General features: G+C 43.5%; 1 protein-coding gene across 1 annotated transcript in view; it reads left to right on the forward strand.

The window, feature by feature from the left end:
* Positions 1-16,123, forward strand: part of LOC143330076 (titin-like) — a 182,704-nt gene that overhangs the window by 99,391 nt on the left and 67,190 nt on the right. Inside the window, exons 113-140 of the mRNA XM_076746252.1 lie at positions 614-810; positions 938-1,246; positions 1,330-1,608; positions 1,844-2,143; positions 2,570-2,872; positions 2,964-3,160; positions 3,255-3,438; positions 3,644-3,946; positions 4,882-5,181; positions 5,886-6,004; positions 6,153-6,330; positions 6,614-6,898; positions 7,139-7,432; positions 7,577-7,876; positions 8,012-8,193; positions 8,778-8,907; positions 9,004-9,194; positions 9,608-10,037; positions 10,950-11,255; positions 11,390-11,571; positions 11,908-12,037; positions 12,214-12,365; positions 12,468-12,615; positions 13,369-13,534; positions 14,013-14,164; positions 14,424-14,720; positions 15,168-15,467; positions 15,754-16,068. Of these exons, the coding sequence (XP_076602367.1) occupies positions 614-810; positions 938-1,246; positions 1,330-1,608; positions 1,844-2,143; positions 2,570-2,872; positions 2,964-3,160; positions 3,255-3,438; positions 3,644-3,946; positions 4,882-5,181; positions 5,886-6,004; positions 6,153-6,330; positions 6,614-6,898; positions 7,139-7,432; positions 7,577-7,876; positions 8,012-8,193; positions 8,778-8,907; positions 9,004-9,194; positions 9,608-10,037; positions 10,950-11,255; positions 11,390-11,571; positions 11,908-12,037; positions 12,214-12,365; positions 12,468-12,615; positions 13,369-13,534; positions 14,013-14,164; positions 14,424-14,720; positions 15,168-15,467; positions 15,754-16,068 (6,629 nt within the window). The remainder of the gene's footprint in view (positions 1-613; positions 811-937; positions 1,247-1,329; positions 1,609-1,843; positions 2,144-2,569; positions 2,873-2,963; positions 3,161-3,254; positions 3,439-3,643; positions 3,947-4,881; positions 5,182-5,885; positions 6,005-6,152; positions 6,331-6,613; positions 6,899-7,138; positions 7,433-7,576; positions 7,877-8,011; positions 8,194-8,777; positions 8,908-9,003; positions 9,195-9,607; positions 10,038-10,949; positions 11,256-11,389; positions 11,572-11,907; positions 12,038-12,213; positions 12,366-12,467; positions 12,616-13,368; positions 13,535-14,012; positions 14,165-14,423; positions 14,721-15,167; positions 15,468-15,753; positions 16,069-16,123) is intronic.

The raw sequence follows: 16,123 nt of genomic DNA on the forward strand, positions 1-16,123 counted from the left end.
AATTTAAAACCTGCTCTATAGGTTTTCCTTTGGATGTTATTTTATTTGTAATACTCTGTGGTAGCACCTTTGTATGAGAGAAAACCATGAGCTTGGTTTTATCTGTGTTTAAAACCAATTTAAGATCATATAAACAAGACTGGATTACATTAAAAGCAGCTTTTTAAAACTCAAAAGCCTGACTGAGTGAGGTTGAACAGCAATACATAATTGTGTCGTCTGCATAGAAATGATACTTTGTGTTTGACAAGTTGTTACAAAGATTATTTATGTAGACTGAAAATAAAAGGGGTCCTAAAACTGAACCTTGGGGCACCCCTTTGGTAATGTCCAAAAAAGAAGAGGTAGTTCCAGCCACCTGAACACATTGTGTTCTATTTGATAGGTAGTTGGCAAACCAGGCTGCTGCATGCTTGGATAAGCCAATGTAATGTAGGGCTTGTATCAGCAGGCTGTGGTCTACTGTATCAAAAGCCTTTGATAAATCAATAAACAGAGCAACACAATATTTTTTGCTGTCCAGAGCCTCAGTAATATCATTTAGGACCTTCAGTGCAGCTGTGACAGTGCTGTGCTGTTTTCTAAAACCAGACAATCACCTTTTGCTTCTCAGGTATGTGATTGAGAAGAAAGAGAAGTTGGGAACTCGCTGGCTGAAGTGCTGTAAGACTCCAGACAAACAGACCCAGTTCAAGGTGATAGACGTGGATGAAGGGTCTGAGGTGCAGTTCCAGGTCAGAGCCGAGAATGAGGCTGGAGTTGGAGACCCAAGCGAACCCACTGAGATCCTCACCATCGAAGATCCAACCAGTAAGAGACATCATTGGATGGATTTGTTCTTGTGGTATTTTGCTTATGAATGTAGATAATTTTTAAATCTGTGCAATACAGTCAGAAAGAAACCATTTCAGATGTAAAATGACACATCTCTCTCCAGGCACTCCATCTCCTCCTCTGGAAGTGACCATCCCCGACGCCAGCAGGGAGCACATCAACGTTACCTGGAAGCCTCCAGCCAAAGACGGTGGCTGTCCGATCACAGGCTACCATGTGGAGGTGGCCGAGGCCCGTCCTGAGCTGAAGTGGCTGAGGGTCAACAACAGACCCATCAAGGAGCTGACATTCAAGATCGATGACGGAATCAAACCAGAGAAAAAGTATGTCATCAGGGTCCGTGCCATCAACTCTGTTGGCGTGAGCGATCCATCCGAGATCTCTGACAAAGTCTTCACCAAGGATCCCGACTGTAAGCACTGACAGAATTTAAGAGATGTGCAACCAAACACTGATAATCTACCCTAAATAATAATCTTTTCCTCTGGTCCCAAGGTGCTCCAACCTTGGATTTGGAGGCACAGGACGTAGTCGTGATCGAGGGTGAGAAGCTGCACCTGAACATCCCCTACAGGGCTATTCCGACACCCAAGATGATTTGGCAGAAGGACACAGTGGAGTGTAAGGCTGATGACCGACTCTCCATGACTGTAGAGATGAACAACGCTCACCTGGAGCTGCTCAAGTGCACACGTGCTGATGCCGGTGCCTATGCCATCACCCTGGAGAACAGTCTGGGAGCCGCCACTGGGACTGTCAATGTCAAAGTCATTGGTAGGATGTCCTTCATATAGCTGTGAGAAATAAAACACTGTTCTTAATTCATATGTCACTGACCTTGTGCAGTCCAGTAATAATATCTTTTTATAAACCAGTCCAAAAGTTGGTTTCCCAACAAAGAATTTCAATTAAATTGCCATATTCTATTTTACTCTTTCGCTGGAAACAGTAAGCAAACAAGCAACAGTCATCCTCTGACACATTTTTGCTTCCCACCTGAACCCTGCAGGACTCCCCGGTCAGTGTAAAGACATAACCTCCAGTGACGCTACCAAGAACTCCTGCAAGATCAGCTGGGAGGCTCCGGAGGACGACGGTGGCACCCCGATCGTTAGCTACACCCTGGAGCGGCGTGAGGCCTCCAAGAAGACCTACATGCCTGTCATGACAGGAGAGAATATCATGACCTGCACTGTCAAAGACCTTTATGTCAACTGTGAATACTACTTCAGAGTGAAGGCTGTCAACAAGGTTGGAGCCGGGGAATATCTGGAGCTACGCAACCCAGTCATCACAGAGGAAGTCAAACGTAAGTCATGTTTTTTACCCAATAACACCAGTAAGGATTTATCTGTTTTATCGGTTGTGAGCATGTTAGCATACTGACATAAGCACATAGCTCAGGTAAAGCCTCACAAATCTGCTAGACTCTAATCTTAGTCTGTAAAATTGAGTTAATACAGGCAATAGATTTAGAAATTACCCACAACTTAAGTGTCCAATCAATAGAAAGCATGATTTTCAGTTGGGAGTCAGGTGAGTGAGCCTGCTGGAGCATTTTCAGATCAACCAATAGGAGGTCCAGAAAAGCAAAATGAGTGTACCTCCTCAACCTGTCAATAAAAAGATTAAGCATGGTACATATACTCTAGGGTAATGTTAAACCCAGTGGTCTTGGCTTTGAATACCGTTCAGACATTTACTGTCTGTTATTAACATAACAATAACTCTACAGAGAAACCAGACCCACCAATCCAGGTGGAGGCTCACGATCCAACATCCAAGTCCATCACCGTCACCTGGAAGGCTCCAGACAACGATGGTGGCTGTCCCATCCAGGGTTACATCTTAGAGAAGATTGAAAAGGACGGTGACCGCTATGAGAGAGTCACCCCGAGCCTCGTCCCTGGTTTCTCCTATGTGGTAACGGGCCTGAAGGAGGACATGGAGTACCAGTTCAGGGTTCGAGCCGAGAATGCTGCCGGAGTCAGTGAGCCATCCCGCAGCACACAGCCCATCAAGGCTGCAGACCCCATGGGTATGAAGATTATGAACATTTTCAGATAATTTATTTACCAGGGGAAAGCATTAGACCTGCCTAAATTCCATAACACATCTTCCATTTTCAGAAAAACCAACGGTCACCCTACATGCACGTGTGCAGTCTGGTGTGTGCATTAAGAAGGGCGAGGAGATCAGAATTGAGGCCTTCATCTCCGGCTCCCCGTATCCTAAGGTAACCTGGCTGAGGAACAACGAAGATGTCACCAAAGAGCCAACCAAAAAGGTTGTCCCTGTGGTCAAGAAGAAAAAGACCAAGGCCAAGGTTTGTGTCCTTAGAGAGCTCAAAGAGTCCTGACCGTTTCAATGTATTTCCGTAAATTCTTTGAGGAATTAATTGCTAATTTGTTGCCTTCAAGGTTCCAGAACCAGAGGAGGAGTTTGTGACTCCCCTGCGTGAGCGTCTGGGTCTGGATCAGACCAAGAAGGGTCAGTCCACGGTGATGATCCGTGATGCTGTCAGAGCCGACCATGGAAACTTCACCATCCAGGTGGAGAATACTCATGGTGTTGCCACCGCCTCCTGTGTTGTCAATGTCCTTGGTAAGACAGAAGTTTATTTTTTATGAGTTTCTCTGCTGATACCTGAACCTGCTCCTCAGGGGGGCTCCTCATAGTCCTCAGCATGTTTTAACCAGTTGAGTTATGATTGAAATTGGTCATCAGTTAAACATAAATATTTTTAAAAAATGTAACTTTATAAACTTTAATCCTCCTGAGATTCAACTTTGACTCTGCTCTGCCACAGACAAACCCGGTGCGCCAATCAACTTCACTTTCGATGAGATCAGGAACACCTCGGTCATCTGTAACTGGGAGCCTCCCGAGGACGATGGTGGCAGCGAGATCCTGAACTACATCCTGGAGAAGAAGGACAACAAGAACGATGAGATCGGCTGGATCACCATCACATCAACCCTGAAGGGCACCAGCTTCCCCGTCACCAAACTCATCGAAGGGAAGGAGTACATCTTCAGAGTCACTGCTGAGAACAAGTTCGGCTGCGGGCGGCCTTGTATTTCTGACCCACTGGTCGCCAAAAACCAGTTTGGTGAGTAAAGAACAGAAAATATACTTTAGAATAAATGAAAACTGAATGTGTATATTTTTGTAGTTTTTGTAGATTTTAATAATAATTTTTTAATAATAATCCCATGAAAAGAATCCATAAGAAATAATGGAAGAAATATGCACACATTTCTTATTTTTTTATGCACATACTTCTTACTCACCACAAATCGCCAATTTTCAATTTTACTTGAATAATTTTTAATTAATGAATAAATTCTGCTTAAAATATTTGTTCATTGTGTTATCAAATATATTTCTTTATCACCCCACAAATTCAATGTCATAAACCCAATTCATTAAATTATGCTTAATATATTTACTTTATACTTACTGTTAATTTACCAATTTTTTAATGGCCCAGTACATAAATAAAAAAAAAAAAATGTATTTTCTTAAACACACTAAACTTAAAAGAATTTGTAAACTTCTTAATGTAACTTATATCATTCATCTACTATCGTTTGAAGAAATTCTTCAAATAAATTATTCTACTTAAAATTATACATCATAATAACTTATTTTAATTACTAATAGTTCATTCAATAATAAAATCTCCCAAAATATTATATGAAAAAAAATTATAAAAATCTGTCTTTTTTTGTCACCAGATATCTCATGAATTAAGAGATTAAGAGAAATACTATGATCATAAATCAAATGAGTTCTAGTTATTATGTATTAAATAATTTGTAAATTTTGTAAATGAAACTGTTTCTTTTCATCAGCAAAAATATTTTCTCCAAATACAAAACACTTCAAATTATTCAAACATTTTTTTTTGTTTGTTACTAATTGTTTTACGTGATAAATAATTCCCAAATTAATTATTGACTTCGGCAGCACCTGGTGGGTATATCAAGAATGACACATTGAGACCCATATCTTCCTCCCTTTTCCTCACCCCCCAAACCCCAGATCCTCCAGACGCTCCCAACACCCCCAGAGTCCATGAGGTGACGGCGAGCAGCGCCCACATCTCCTGGCATGAGCCGAAGGATAATGGCAGCCCAATCCTGGGCTACTGGATCGAGAGAAAGGAGGTGAACAGCAAACACTGGACCCGAGTCAACCGTGCCCTCCTCAACTCTCTGGAGGTGAAGGTCTCTGGTCTGATGGAGGGACTCACCTACATCTTCAGAGTGTGTGCAGAGAACCTGGCCGGCCCTGGGCCCTTCAGCGAGCCCACCGACCGCATCGTTGCCATGGATGCCATCCGTAAGTTTTTAGTCCCATCAGAGGTCGACATAAAGTTGGGGGCAAGCGCCGAACTTGACTTGTAATTTGCTTCCCTCTTATGTCAGATCTCTGTGATTATAAAAATGGCATTTATTCTAGTTTGATTGCCTTCTTTGCAGGAACCCATTGGTTTGGGTTCCAGCTGATTCATCATTGCTTCTGACTGAAAATAGAGAGAATGGATGTCATTGTCTTTGATCTGTCATTGTAAGGCTTCCTAACATCAGATCAATGATTATCCAAAATGCTGGAATGCAGGTGTCAAATGCGTTATCACCCAAATTTTAATGAAATGGTGCCTTAAATATTTAATAAGTACAGATTATTAATTAATAATTGTTAAATAGAAATATAAACTGCCACAATGTAATCACAACTCTAAAGACCAAACCATTATTTTTGCATAGCTACTCCTGTAAACCACATTCCAAACTGCCAGAGTTTGATTTCAGTCCTTCCCGGCAGCTGTTGCTTTCATTTATTTTCAGTTCACTCAGTGAGCTGAAGTTGGTCGTATAATGTACTTAAATAACTTTAAACCTGCCTCAAGGGAAGCTGAACACCAAAGATGTATTCATAGAGGAAGTGTAGTACATGAACAAGTCAATCAAACATTGTCCTGTTGATCTATGTCTGATAATTTCCACAGAAAAATTAACTGTCATTGTCACCCCCCCACTTAGTGCCTCCTGGCCCTCCCACCCCCTGGATCGTCGACACTGGTAAGGACTTTGTCATCGTGGCCTGGAAGCCCCCTCTGTTCAATGGCGGAGGAGACATCCTGGGATACCATCTCGAGAAGGTACGGTAAATTAATACAGTAACCTGACCAAATTCAAGGACTCAAATTTACATAACTGATATATCTGCAGGTAAAACGTCTTTTCTTTCCAAGTCCTTGACCTGAATCTGTGATGTTAATGTCCAATCCTCTTGTTTTCTGATCACAGGTTCTGGCTGGAGAGAAGGACTGGACTCGCAGCACAGAGTACAGGTGTAAAGAGCTGACGTACACTGTGACCGGTCTGACTGAGGGAGCAGATTATTACATCCGTGTCATCGCCATCAATGACGCTGGTCCTGGAGCTCCCGGTGTGACTGAACCTGTCACCGTCAAAGAGCCTGAAGGTATGGACAGCTTTATTATTGGACAAGGAACAACAACGTGCTAATTTACCTTTTGGCATTAAGAAAACATAAATGTTCAGTTGCTTTATAACTGCCTCAAAAAAAATTAAATTTCCACTTTCTGTGCTGCTGCTTCATAGTAATATCTGTCCACTCAGGAGAATCATTTGTTGCTTTTACTGTGAAGCAGCTGCAGGAAGTGCTACGACCATAAGAAACATGTTCTTAATTTCATACATTTCATCCACTGAGGCTGACTTGTCTCACTGTCCATGTCCTTCAGAAACTCCCGCTGTGGACTTTGACGCCTCCGTGAAGAATGGTGTGATCATCAAGGCCGGCGAGTCACTGAAGCTTCCTGCTGTAGTAACTGGCCGACCCCAGCCCGAAGTCAAATGGACTAAAGACGAAGTCGAAATTGACAAGGAGCGGATGATTGTGGAGACGGAGGGCAAGAACAGCACTCTGTTTATCAAGAAGGCAGTGAGGGCAGATCACGGGAAGTACCAGATCTCTGGCACCAACAGCAGCGGCACCAAGACCGCCGAGACCAGAGTGGATGTTATGGGTCAGTGTTGAATGAATACACAATAGCATCAACGCTTCACAGGAAAAGTCTAGTGGATCCCATACATACAACCTCTTAAGCAGTTGGGGTTCACTCCGTTTTCTGAAAACGTTCCATTCATATTTTTAGAGTACTGAATTTATACAAACTTTTACATTCTAAGATTATCCAAGGTACCATTAATAGAATAAATGTCTGAGATCCCATATCTGACATTTTTACTGGCCTGTGTTTCCATAGACGTCCCCGGACCAGTGGTAGACCTGAAGACAGTCATGGTGACGAAGAAGAACATCACCCTCACCTGGTCTGACCCCGTGGACAACGGAGGCAGTGACATCATTGGCTACGAGGTGCTGAGGAAGGACGCCAAGATGAAACTCTTCCGCCAGCCCATCGAGACAGCGTCCTGCAAGTGCGACATTCAGGGCCTGCTGGCTGGCGAGGAGTATGACTTCAGGGTCATTGCTAGGAACAAGTACGGTGACGGAGCTCCAGCTGACCTGGGACCCATCCTGGCCGAGGATCCCAAAGGTAAATCCACCAAAATTTGACTGACTTTGTACATCAGATGACATTTTTCTGACAAAATATAGCAAAGAAATAGCTTTGAAGATCGATGACTGCAAGTGGCCTCTTGAAACATTTGTCAATTGTCACTCCTCCATAATGTTCCAGGTACTCCATCTGCTCCCGAAAAGCTGCACTACACTGACAGAAGCAAGACCACTATCACCCTGGCTTGGCAGCCACCTCGCACCGATGGTGGCAGCCCCATCAGAGGCTATTATGTTGAGAAGATGAGGTCCGACAGCAATGAGTTTGATGTGGCAAACCGGAAGATCTTCACAGAGTGTTGCGGGACCATTGAGAACCTGTCAGAGAACCAGGAGTACCAGTTCCGCGTCAAAGCTGTGAACGAGGTTGGGGACGGAGATCCATCCAAGCCTATCAACGCCAAGATCCAGGATGATGAAAGTACAAAACTCACTTTTGAAATCTTAATGATAAAGAGAAACTTGATTTTGGGAAAGGCTCAATATTAAAAGTTTAGATTGAAACACACAACAGCCAACCAACAAAAAAAAAAAAATGACAAATGTTTGTCCACAGTTGCTCCAGTTATTACCATCCTGAAGTTCTTCAAGAGAAACGCCATCATTGTGAAGAAAGGCTCCGCCATCGACATCCCAGCGGAAGTGAAGGGACTTCCTCTGCCAACACTCCAATGGATGAAGGACGATGTGGTGATCGAGAAACCTGATGAAGAGAAGATGACAATGGAGATTGAGGAGGTGAGTGTTCCTGGATTTCACTCACTCTGTATGAGTTATGTTTGAGAATGAGCTCTTTGACATTAAAACCTTTATTCCAACAAAGTCTGGACTCTTTGTACAACAAATAAAACCAGTATCAGTCATTCACAGTCCAACTGTGTTTACTGACAACAGTTTTCTGAAGTGTTCCTGAGTCCATGTATTAATCTCCTTTATACAATCCTGTGTTCACAAAGTGGTGAACATTGCTCCATCCTCGCTTGTGACTGAATGACTGAGCCTTTCCAGGATGCCCCTTTCATACCCATGTTCGAAACATGTTGCTGCATGAAATTCAGAATAAGCAGATATTTACAAAAATCCATGAAGCCGATAAGCTGAAACATGTCTTATGTCAGAGAGGATTAGCAAGTTATAACATTCTTTTTTATTGATGTTTCACACAGCATACCTGCTTCTTTGGAATCAGGGTTGTATATTTATTTGATCTTTTAAAGTGTGTTTCGAATTCCTTTTAAAGTTGCAGTGTTTGTGAAGAACATTGAAGCTACTGCCTTGTGTCTGATATTGTGCTTTATAAATAAATAAATTTGCGTCATCAGGTGGACCGGACAACTATGAAGACTAAAATTGCCATCCCAGAAACTGTCAGGCAGGACAAGGGCAACTACAAGCTGGTGGCTGAAAACTGCTACGGCAAAGCTCAGCATGTCATCGGAGTCGAGATCCTCGGTAGGAAAATCTCCATAAAACAAGCTTTTACACGTTTAGAAGTTCTTATCATCTCTGCATATTTAGCACAACAGTAACCCGACCCTGTGTTTTCAGACCGCCCTCTTCCTCCGAGGAACATCGTTGTCTCAGACATCAAGGCAGACTCGTGCTACCTCACCTGGGATGCCCCGGAGGACAACGGAGGCAGTGAGATCACCAACTATATTGTGGAGCGAAGGGACGCCAGCAAGAAGAAGTCTGACTTTGAGGTTCTCACCATCAACCTCATAGACAGGAGATACGGGGTGAGTCATGGCTGCAGAGCATGAAAATTAATCTGCTTTGATCCACTGATGCTAATTTAAAAAGAAGCAAATACTTGATCATCATGTAAGAGGTGATCTTCGTTCTGACTCAGCCTTCAGTCGGTTCGAATTAATAAATTACAATTAATTGTTGAGCTTGGAAACCTTAAATCTTTTAGTCAGGTCACTGCAGAATGTACAAAGATGTGCAATTTATCTACAGAGAAGCAGCAAACAATTCAAAGTGTACGAAAAAAAAAAAAAGATGAAGAAATAACAGACCCATAAAACAGAGCATTACCAAAACTGTATCAATCAAAGGATCACATCTTTCTAATGTGTTTTCGTCTCATATTTGATGCTTTAAAACCTTAACAAAAAATTAGATGAGTGTCCCTGTTCTGCTCTTTCAGGTCTACAAACTGAACTTGAACGGTGTCTACCAGTTCAGGATCAAAGCTGAGAACAAGTATGGCACCAGTGATGGCTGCGATTCAGAGAAAGTCCAGCTCAGGGATCCATTTGGCCTCCCCGGACCTCCGCGTAACCCCAAAATAATTGCCAATACGGCAACCACCATGACCCTGACCTGGGATCCCCCTCTGGACAATGGTGGCTCGACTATCCAGGGATACTGGCTGGAGAAGCGGGAGCGTGGCGCCGTGTACTGGGGTCGCGTCAACCGAGCTCCAGTCACCAAACCGGCAGTGAAGGGTCTGCAGTACACCGTGCTGAAGCTCATCGAAGGAACCGAGTACCAGTTCAGGATTGCAGCCAGCAACGCTGCAGGAGTCGGGCCACCCTGCGAGGCCTCTGAGTGTCGCTTTGCTGTGGATCCATGTAGTGAGTGTCAACTGAAAGAAAACCTTTTACAAGATTCATCAATCATACACACTGTGAATCACACAGACTCACTTTACTGACCAGGTTTCAGTCCTCAGACCTTCATCAGGTGAAATTTCTTCATGAATTTGATCAAGTAATCGACAGTGTTCAGAGTTCTAATCTGGAACACCTGAAGAATTTTGTAGTCAACTCGCACTGACAATCTTTCTTTGTGTAACACCAGATTTTACACTTTTCTGCAGATTGTTAAAGTTATTTTAAACTCCTTACAGCAAGTTGGGATTTGTGATTCTGATAAATGAAACTGACTTCTCTTGTTATACAATAAGACATAAGAAAACATTCCGTCCTACTTTGCTTGATGTGTGTGGTGTTTTGGTAAAACAGGGTCTGATGTAAGTATCAGCTGCCAGGTGATGCCACCATCTGTTTTGTACATCTACTTTAACTGAAATGATTCCATGGATGAATGACTTGAACCTTGTCAAAGATTAGCCCCACAGTTCCTGAACCAGAACTAAAAGACACAGAGAGGCAGCCTTTGTTATTTATGCCCCAAAACTCTGGAACAGCCTCCCTGAAGGTCTGATGGGGTCTAAGTCTGTTGATGCCTTTAAAAGCTTAAAACACATCTCTTCAACATCCTTTTCTCCTGAAGTGTCTTTTCTTTTTCACCTACCAGCTGTCTGACAGCAGTCTGTTTTATTTTTATTGTCCTTGTTTTTATTGTTTTATCACACATTGTTATTTGCTTATATGTTAAGCACTTAATTGCATTTTATGCTTAAATTGTGCTATGTAAATAAAGTTTATCATTATTATTATTATTGTTGTTGTTGTTGTTGTTGTTGTTGTTGTTGTTGTTGTTGTTGAGATTGACCTTTCACCCCCACTCTGCTCCTCTCTCAGACCCTCCCAGCCCACCTGGAGCCCCTGAGGTTAAAGACAAGACCAAGAGCAGCATCACGCTCACCTGGAGCCCTCCAGACAAAGATGGCGGCAGCCCCATCAAGGGTTACATCATTGAGGTCCATGAGGAGGGCTCTCCTGATTGGAGGAGGGTCAACCCTGCTGAAAAACTCCATTCATCCACTGAAATCACCGTCCCCGACCTGAAAGAGGGCAAGAAGTGCAAGTTCAGGATCTATGCCGTGAATGCCGCTGGAAACTCAGAGCCCGCCAAAACGGCCGACATCCTGGTTCAGGACATCCTGAGTAAGAGACACATCTGTAGAATATTTGTTCTGTCAATTGTTCTCAGGTCTCTCTTGTGTCTCTCAGCAAAGTGGAACACAGGTGGTTGGTCATGAATAAGTATTTAAAAACATGTTTGCTTGTTCATTCTCCAGTCGAGCCGACGGTCACTCTGGATGTGAGCGCTCATGACCTCCTGAACTGCAGAGCAGGAACAAGCATCAGGATTCCTGCCACCATCATTGGACGACCCATTCCAAAAGTCACCTGGACCTTTGACGGAACCGCCGAGACCGAGAAGAAGAACGAGCTCCACACGCTGCCTGTTGACTCGGAGGTCAGAACACTCTTTACTGTATTTACAGATATAAATGTACGTATAATGTATACTTAACACGCAGTTCTAAATGGTACACCAAGTCATTGGTTTTGATCTGACCTTTGGTTTGGAAAACATCCGAACTGGGGCATCTTTGATTCAATGTGATTCAGCTTCTTTGTGTTATGACCACCAGAAATATAGTCAAAAATCAGCCTCAGTCAGTTTTTGTAGTGTGAATCTTGCCTTCGCTGACTCATCAGGGCTGTGGAGAAACTTTACAAACTAAAAAAAAAACAAAACTGAAAAATATCAAATTGTGACTTCTGACATCATGCTGGTGGTTTCTATCAGATTCACTCCACCGACACGACCTCGGTGGTCGTGATCCCGGAGAGCAAACTGAACCACAGTGGCCGATACATCATCAATGTCGAGAGTCCTGCCGGACACAAGGTGGTCAAAGTCAGAGTCAACGTGCTCGGTACGTAAAGATTCAACCTTCAGAGATTTATATGCACAGTGAAAGCCTCCACAGTGTGCTGTACTCCTGACGATGTGTGTGATGAAAAATAAAAAGTACAAGAGATGAAAAAAGACGTCACACAGGTCATCGGGTAGGTGAGTCTTCTCATTAATTTTCGGTTTGTTTTTCCACAGACCTGCCTGGACCTCCAAGAGACTTTAAGATCAGCGATGTGACGAGAGGAACTTGCCGACTCACCTGGAAACCTCCAGAGTGCGACGGAGGAGAAAGAGTGAAGAGCTACTTCATTGAGAAGAAGACAGTGGAGGGCAAAGCCTGGACCAAAGTACGAGTCCAGCTGCAGCTTTAACGGCTCATTTCACCGTATAAGCAGGATAATGCACTGTGAATAGACATGTAAAGTCTGACTCTGATCTTGTTCTTCAAGGTGAACCCGGCCTGTGCTGCTCAGTCTCTCGTGGTTCCAGACCTGATCCATGGTCAGGAGTACTTGTTCCGCATCCGGGCTGAGAACCGCTTTGGGTTCAGCCCGTTCGTCGAGACCATTCAAAGCACCAAAGCCAGAGACCCGATCCGTATGTCTGCTGTCTCTTATTACTTAATACTGTTTCATGATGGTTTAACTGCTGCGGTTCAGAAATGAACAAATATTTATTCAGTTTTTATCATGCTGGACACAAAAACCTGCACTTTCATTAATCCAGTCTTGTAAAGAATATTTACTTTGTGTGTCACACAGTGGAATGTAACTAATAACATTTCCTCAACTACTAAGCTACAAATTTGAAGTACCTGACTTTCCATTTTATGCTGCTCTTTTTCCTTTGATGCTCTGATAACAATTGTGTACTTTTACTCTGGACATTTCCTGAACAGTATTTCACCACCGAGCTTGTGCTACTTGTACTGATGCAAAGGATCTGAATAGTTCTTCCACCACTGTACAAGAGTGTAAATCAGCTTTGTTAACTCCACAAACAGCCGAGCCTCAGCCTTCTGTTTCCTGTTTGCATTATTGATGATGATAAATGCATCTACAACTGATTTAAAACAAACCCAAGAGGTTTTACAATCTGAATTTAACACTCTTTAACACAAAATGTACTCGAACCTCAAATTAAACATTTGGGTTCATGGATCAATACTGAACTCACATTTAAACCACACATTCACATAATTTAAAGAAAATAAATTTTCAGTTATAATAAACTCCAATCTCCCATCTCATGAGGACAGGAAATACATGTCATGTTTATTTAAAATAATGACTTTACTTCTTGTCAGTGCTGAGCAGAATATGATCTTAGATATTTGTATTGTGTCTGCAGATCCTCCCGATCCCCCAACGAGGCTGAAGATCCAAAGCGTGAGGAAGGGCAATGTGACTTTGACCTGGAAGGCTCCAAAGAATGACGGTGGTTCACCCGTAACCCACTACAGTGTCGATCTCCTCTGCTGGGACGCCAGCGGTGCCCAGAAGGAGTCCTGGAGGAGGTAACCCATCACCCCAGAGGTCCACATAGGTCCACTTGGTTCCTACGAACTGAGACCTGACCTGTGAGCCAGGCCAGGTCCAAATTCTGTTGAGCATAATTAGGGCAGGCGTCTGTTTGGGTCCATGTGGATCTACAGAGTTCGGGTCTAATTATTCTGACTCTGTTTTGGACCAGATCGACTGTCCTCGGGTCCATTAAGCTCCACTTTACCAGCAACTTTTTTGTTGACCATCTACACATCATGAATTTGATGACTAATCACTGACTGGTCAAAATGCTGCCTCCATCAGACACATTTCTGTCTACAAACAAATATCTCTACATCTTAATATAATATAATAAGTTGTTTATATTATTTATCTTTTAAAATCAACTTTGATCATTAAACCTTTTGTGTTGGAAAATACTTTGTCTTCAATTAATTTTACATTCACCAGACCTGCAGCTAAACTGTTTGTCTTTGCTGCGACCTTCAGGTGTAATCGGAGAGACGTAGACACTACCAGGTTCAAGGTGGAGGACCTAACTGAGGGAGATGAGTATGAGTTCAGGGTGGTGGCCTACAATGAGGCCGGAGCAAGCCGACCTTCAACTACGGCTGGACCCATCGTCATCCAGGACCAGACGTGTAAGACTTTTAAGGCATTAATCTGCAGCATCATATGCAGAACATTATGAGGGCTAAAGCGCCCATCTTTACCAGGTTTGATCAATAACCAGAGTGCTCCTGATCACAGTTCTTGATTTGTTCAACCACAGCATTTGCTCTGTTCAATTACTTTCAGCCTCCGTACTTCTCTAGAAAGACAGAAGAAGCTTAAATCTTCAAAGAAAAAAAACGTAAGAATATGTCATCATCTTCTTATAAGCCTTATTTTCTGCTGCAGGCGCTCCGTCCATTGAACTGAAGGAGTTCATGGAGGCTGAGCAGGGCTCCGACATCAGCATCGTGGCGAAGATCCGCGGCTGTCCGTTCCCCACACTCACCTGGTACAAGGCTCCACCTCACAAGTCTGACAACAAGGTGGAGGTTCAGTACGATGAGCACATCAACAAGATTGTGTCTGACGACAGCTGCACGCTGCTCATCCAGCAGGGCAAACGTTTCGACACCGGCCTCTACACGCTGGTGGCCTCCAACAGCCTCGGCAAGGCCTCCAAGGAGATGAGGCTCAATGTGCTCGGTACAAACAACACAAAATCACAACTACCACAGCTGAAAACTATTTTCTGGTTTTATTGACTGAAATGCTCTCAAGTGCTCCTTCAAAATTGTCCTGGATAATACAGGTGACAATAACACACACTTAACAGTGACTAACAACAAGCAGACAACAAATGATACATCACTATCAGAACTCAACAAGGAAAATACAAGATTCTGAAAACATGAATTAAATTGAGAGAAAGAATCTTAACACCAGTTATGACACCTGCAACTGAATATCAACCAGGATGGAACATTTACAGAAATTTCTTATGATATGTGCTGTTCCTGTAACTTTCACCGGTATAAATCAGAAATAAAGATCCCTGTAAAGACAACCAGTCTAAAACCATCGATCACAGTGACCTACACTGATTCTCAGAAAGATTCCATCATCTAAACTTGTTGTTGTTGGTGTTTTCAGGCCGGCCTGGTCCTCCTTCTGCTCCCATTAAGTTTGAGGAGATCGGAGCCCAGAGGATCACGCTATCCTGGCTGCCGCCGAAGGATGACGGTGGCTCCAAAGTCACAAACTACGTCATCTGGAGGCGTGTTGCCAACAGGAAGACCTGGGTGCCCGTCACCAATGAGCCCAAAGACCGGATCTGGACGGTGGAGAACCTGATGGCAGGACACGAGTACGTCTTCCGGATCATGGCCCAGAACAAATATGGAGTTGGAGAGCCACTGGACAGCGAGCCCGAAGTCGCCCGAGACCTCTACAGTGAGTCAAAGTTTAAAAAGGATTCTGATTTTCAGACTGGAACCACAAAAATAATATTAAATACTTCAGTCTGTCTACTGATCCCATACAGCGATTATGTCATCATTTCACTGGCAGGCTTAACTTATTCTTTGTGTTTTTTGTCTTTAAGATCTTTGATAAGAAAGACAAAGTTTAGATGAATTATGATGCAAAGATGTCCTAAAACAGTTCACAAAAAAACAGAAATGAGTATAACAAAAAAGTTTCAGTCCTCTAACCTTCAATCCTTTCCATCCTACTGCAGCCGTCCCTGGTCAATGTGAGAAGCCGACAGTCACCAACGTCACCATGGACTCCATGACCGTTAACTGGGAGGAGCCTGAGGACGATGGCGGCACCCCGATCACCGGCTACTGGCTAGAGCGGAAAGAGACAACGGGCAAACGCTGGGCACGTGTCACCCGTGATCCCATCCGTCCCATGGGCCTGGGCGAGTCGTTCGTGGTGAGTGGACTTATTGAGGGTTCCCAGTACCTGTTCAGAGTCTCTGCTATCAACGCTGCAGGACCTGGACCCGCCAGTGCTCCCACAGATCCCATCTTCGCCAGAGACCCCATCTGTAAGAGACACACTGAAATCACACAAGTTTATGTTACAAATACACAGAGCAGGAT

This window comes from Chaetodon auriga, chromosome 13 (assembly GCF_051107435.1).
Source record: "Chaetodon auriga isolate fChaAug3 chromosome 13, fChaAug3.hap1, whole genome shotgun sequence".
Classification (NCBI taxonomy): domain Eukaryota; kingdom Metazoa; phylum Chordata; class Actinopteri; order Chaetodontiformes; family Chaetodontidae; genus Chaetodon; species Chaetodon auriga.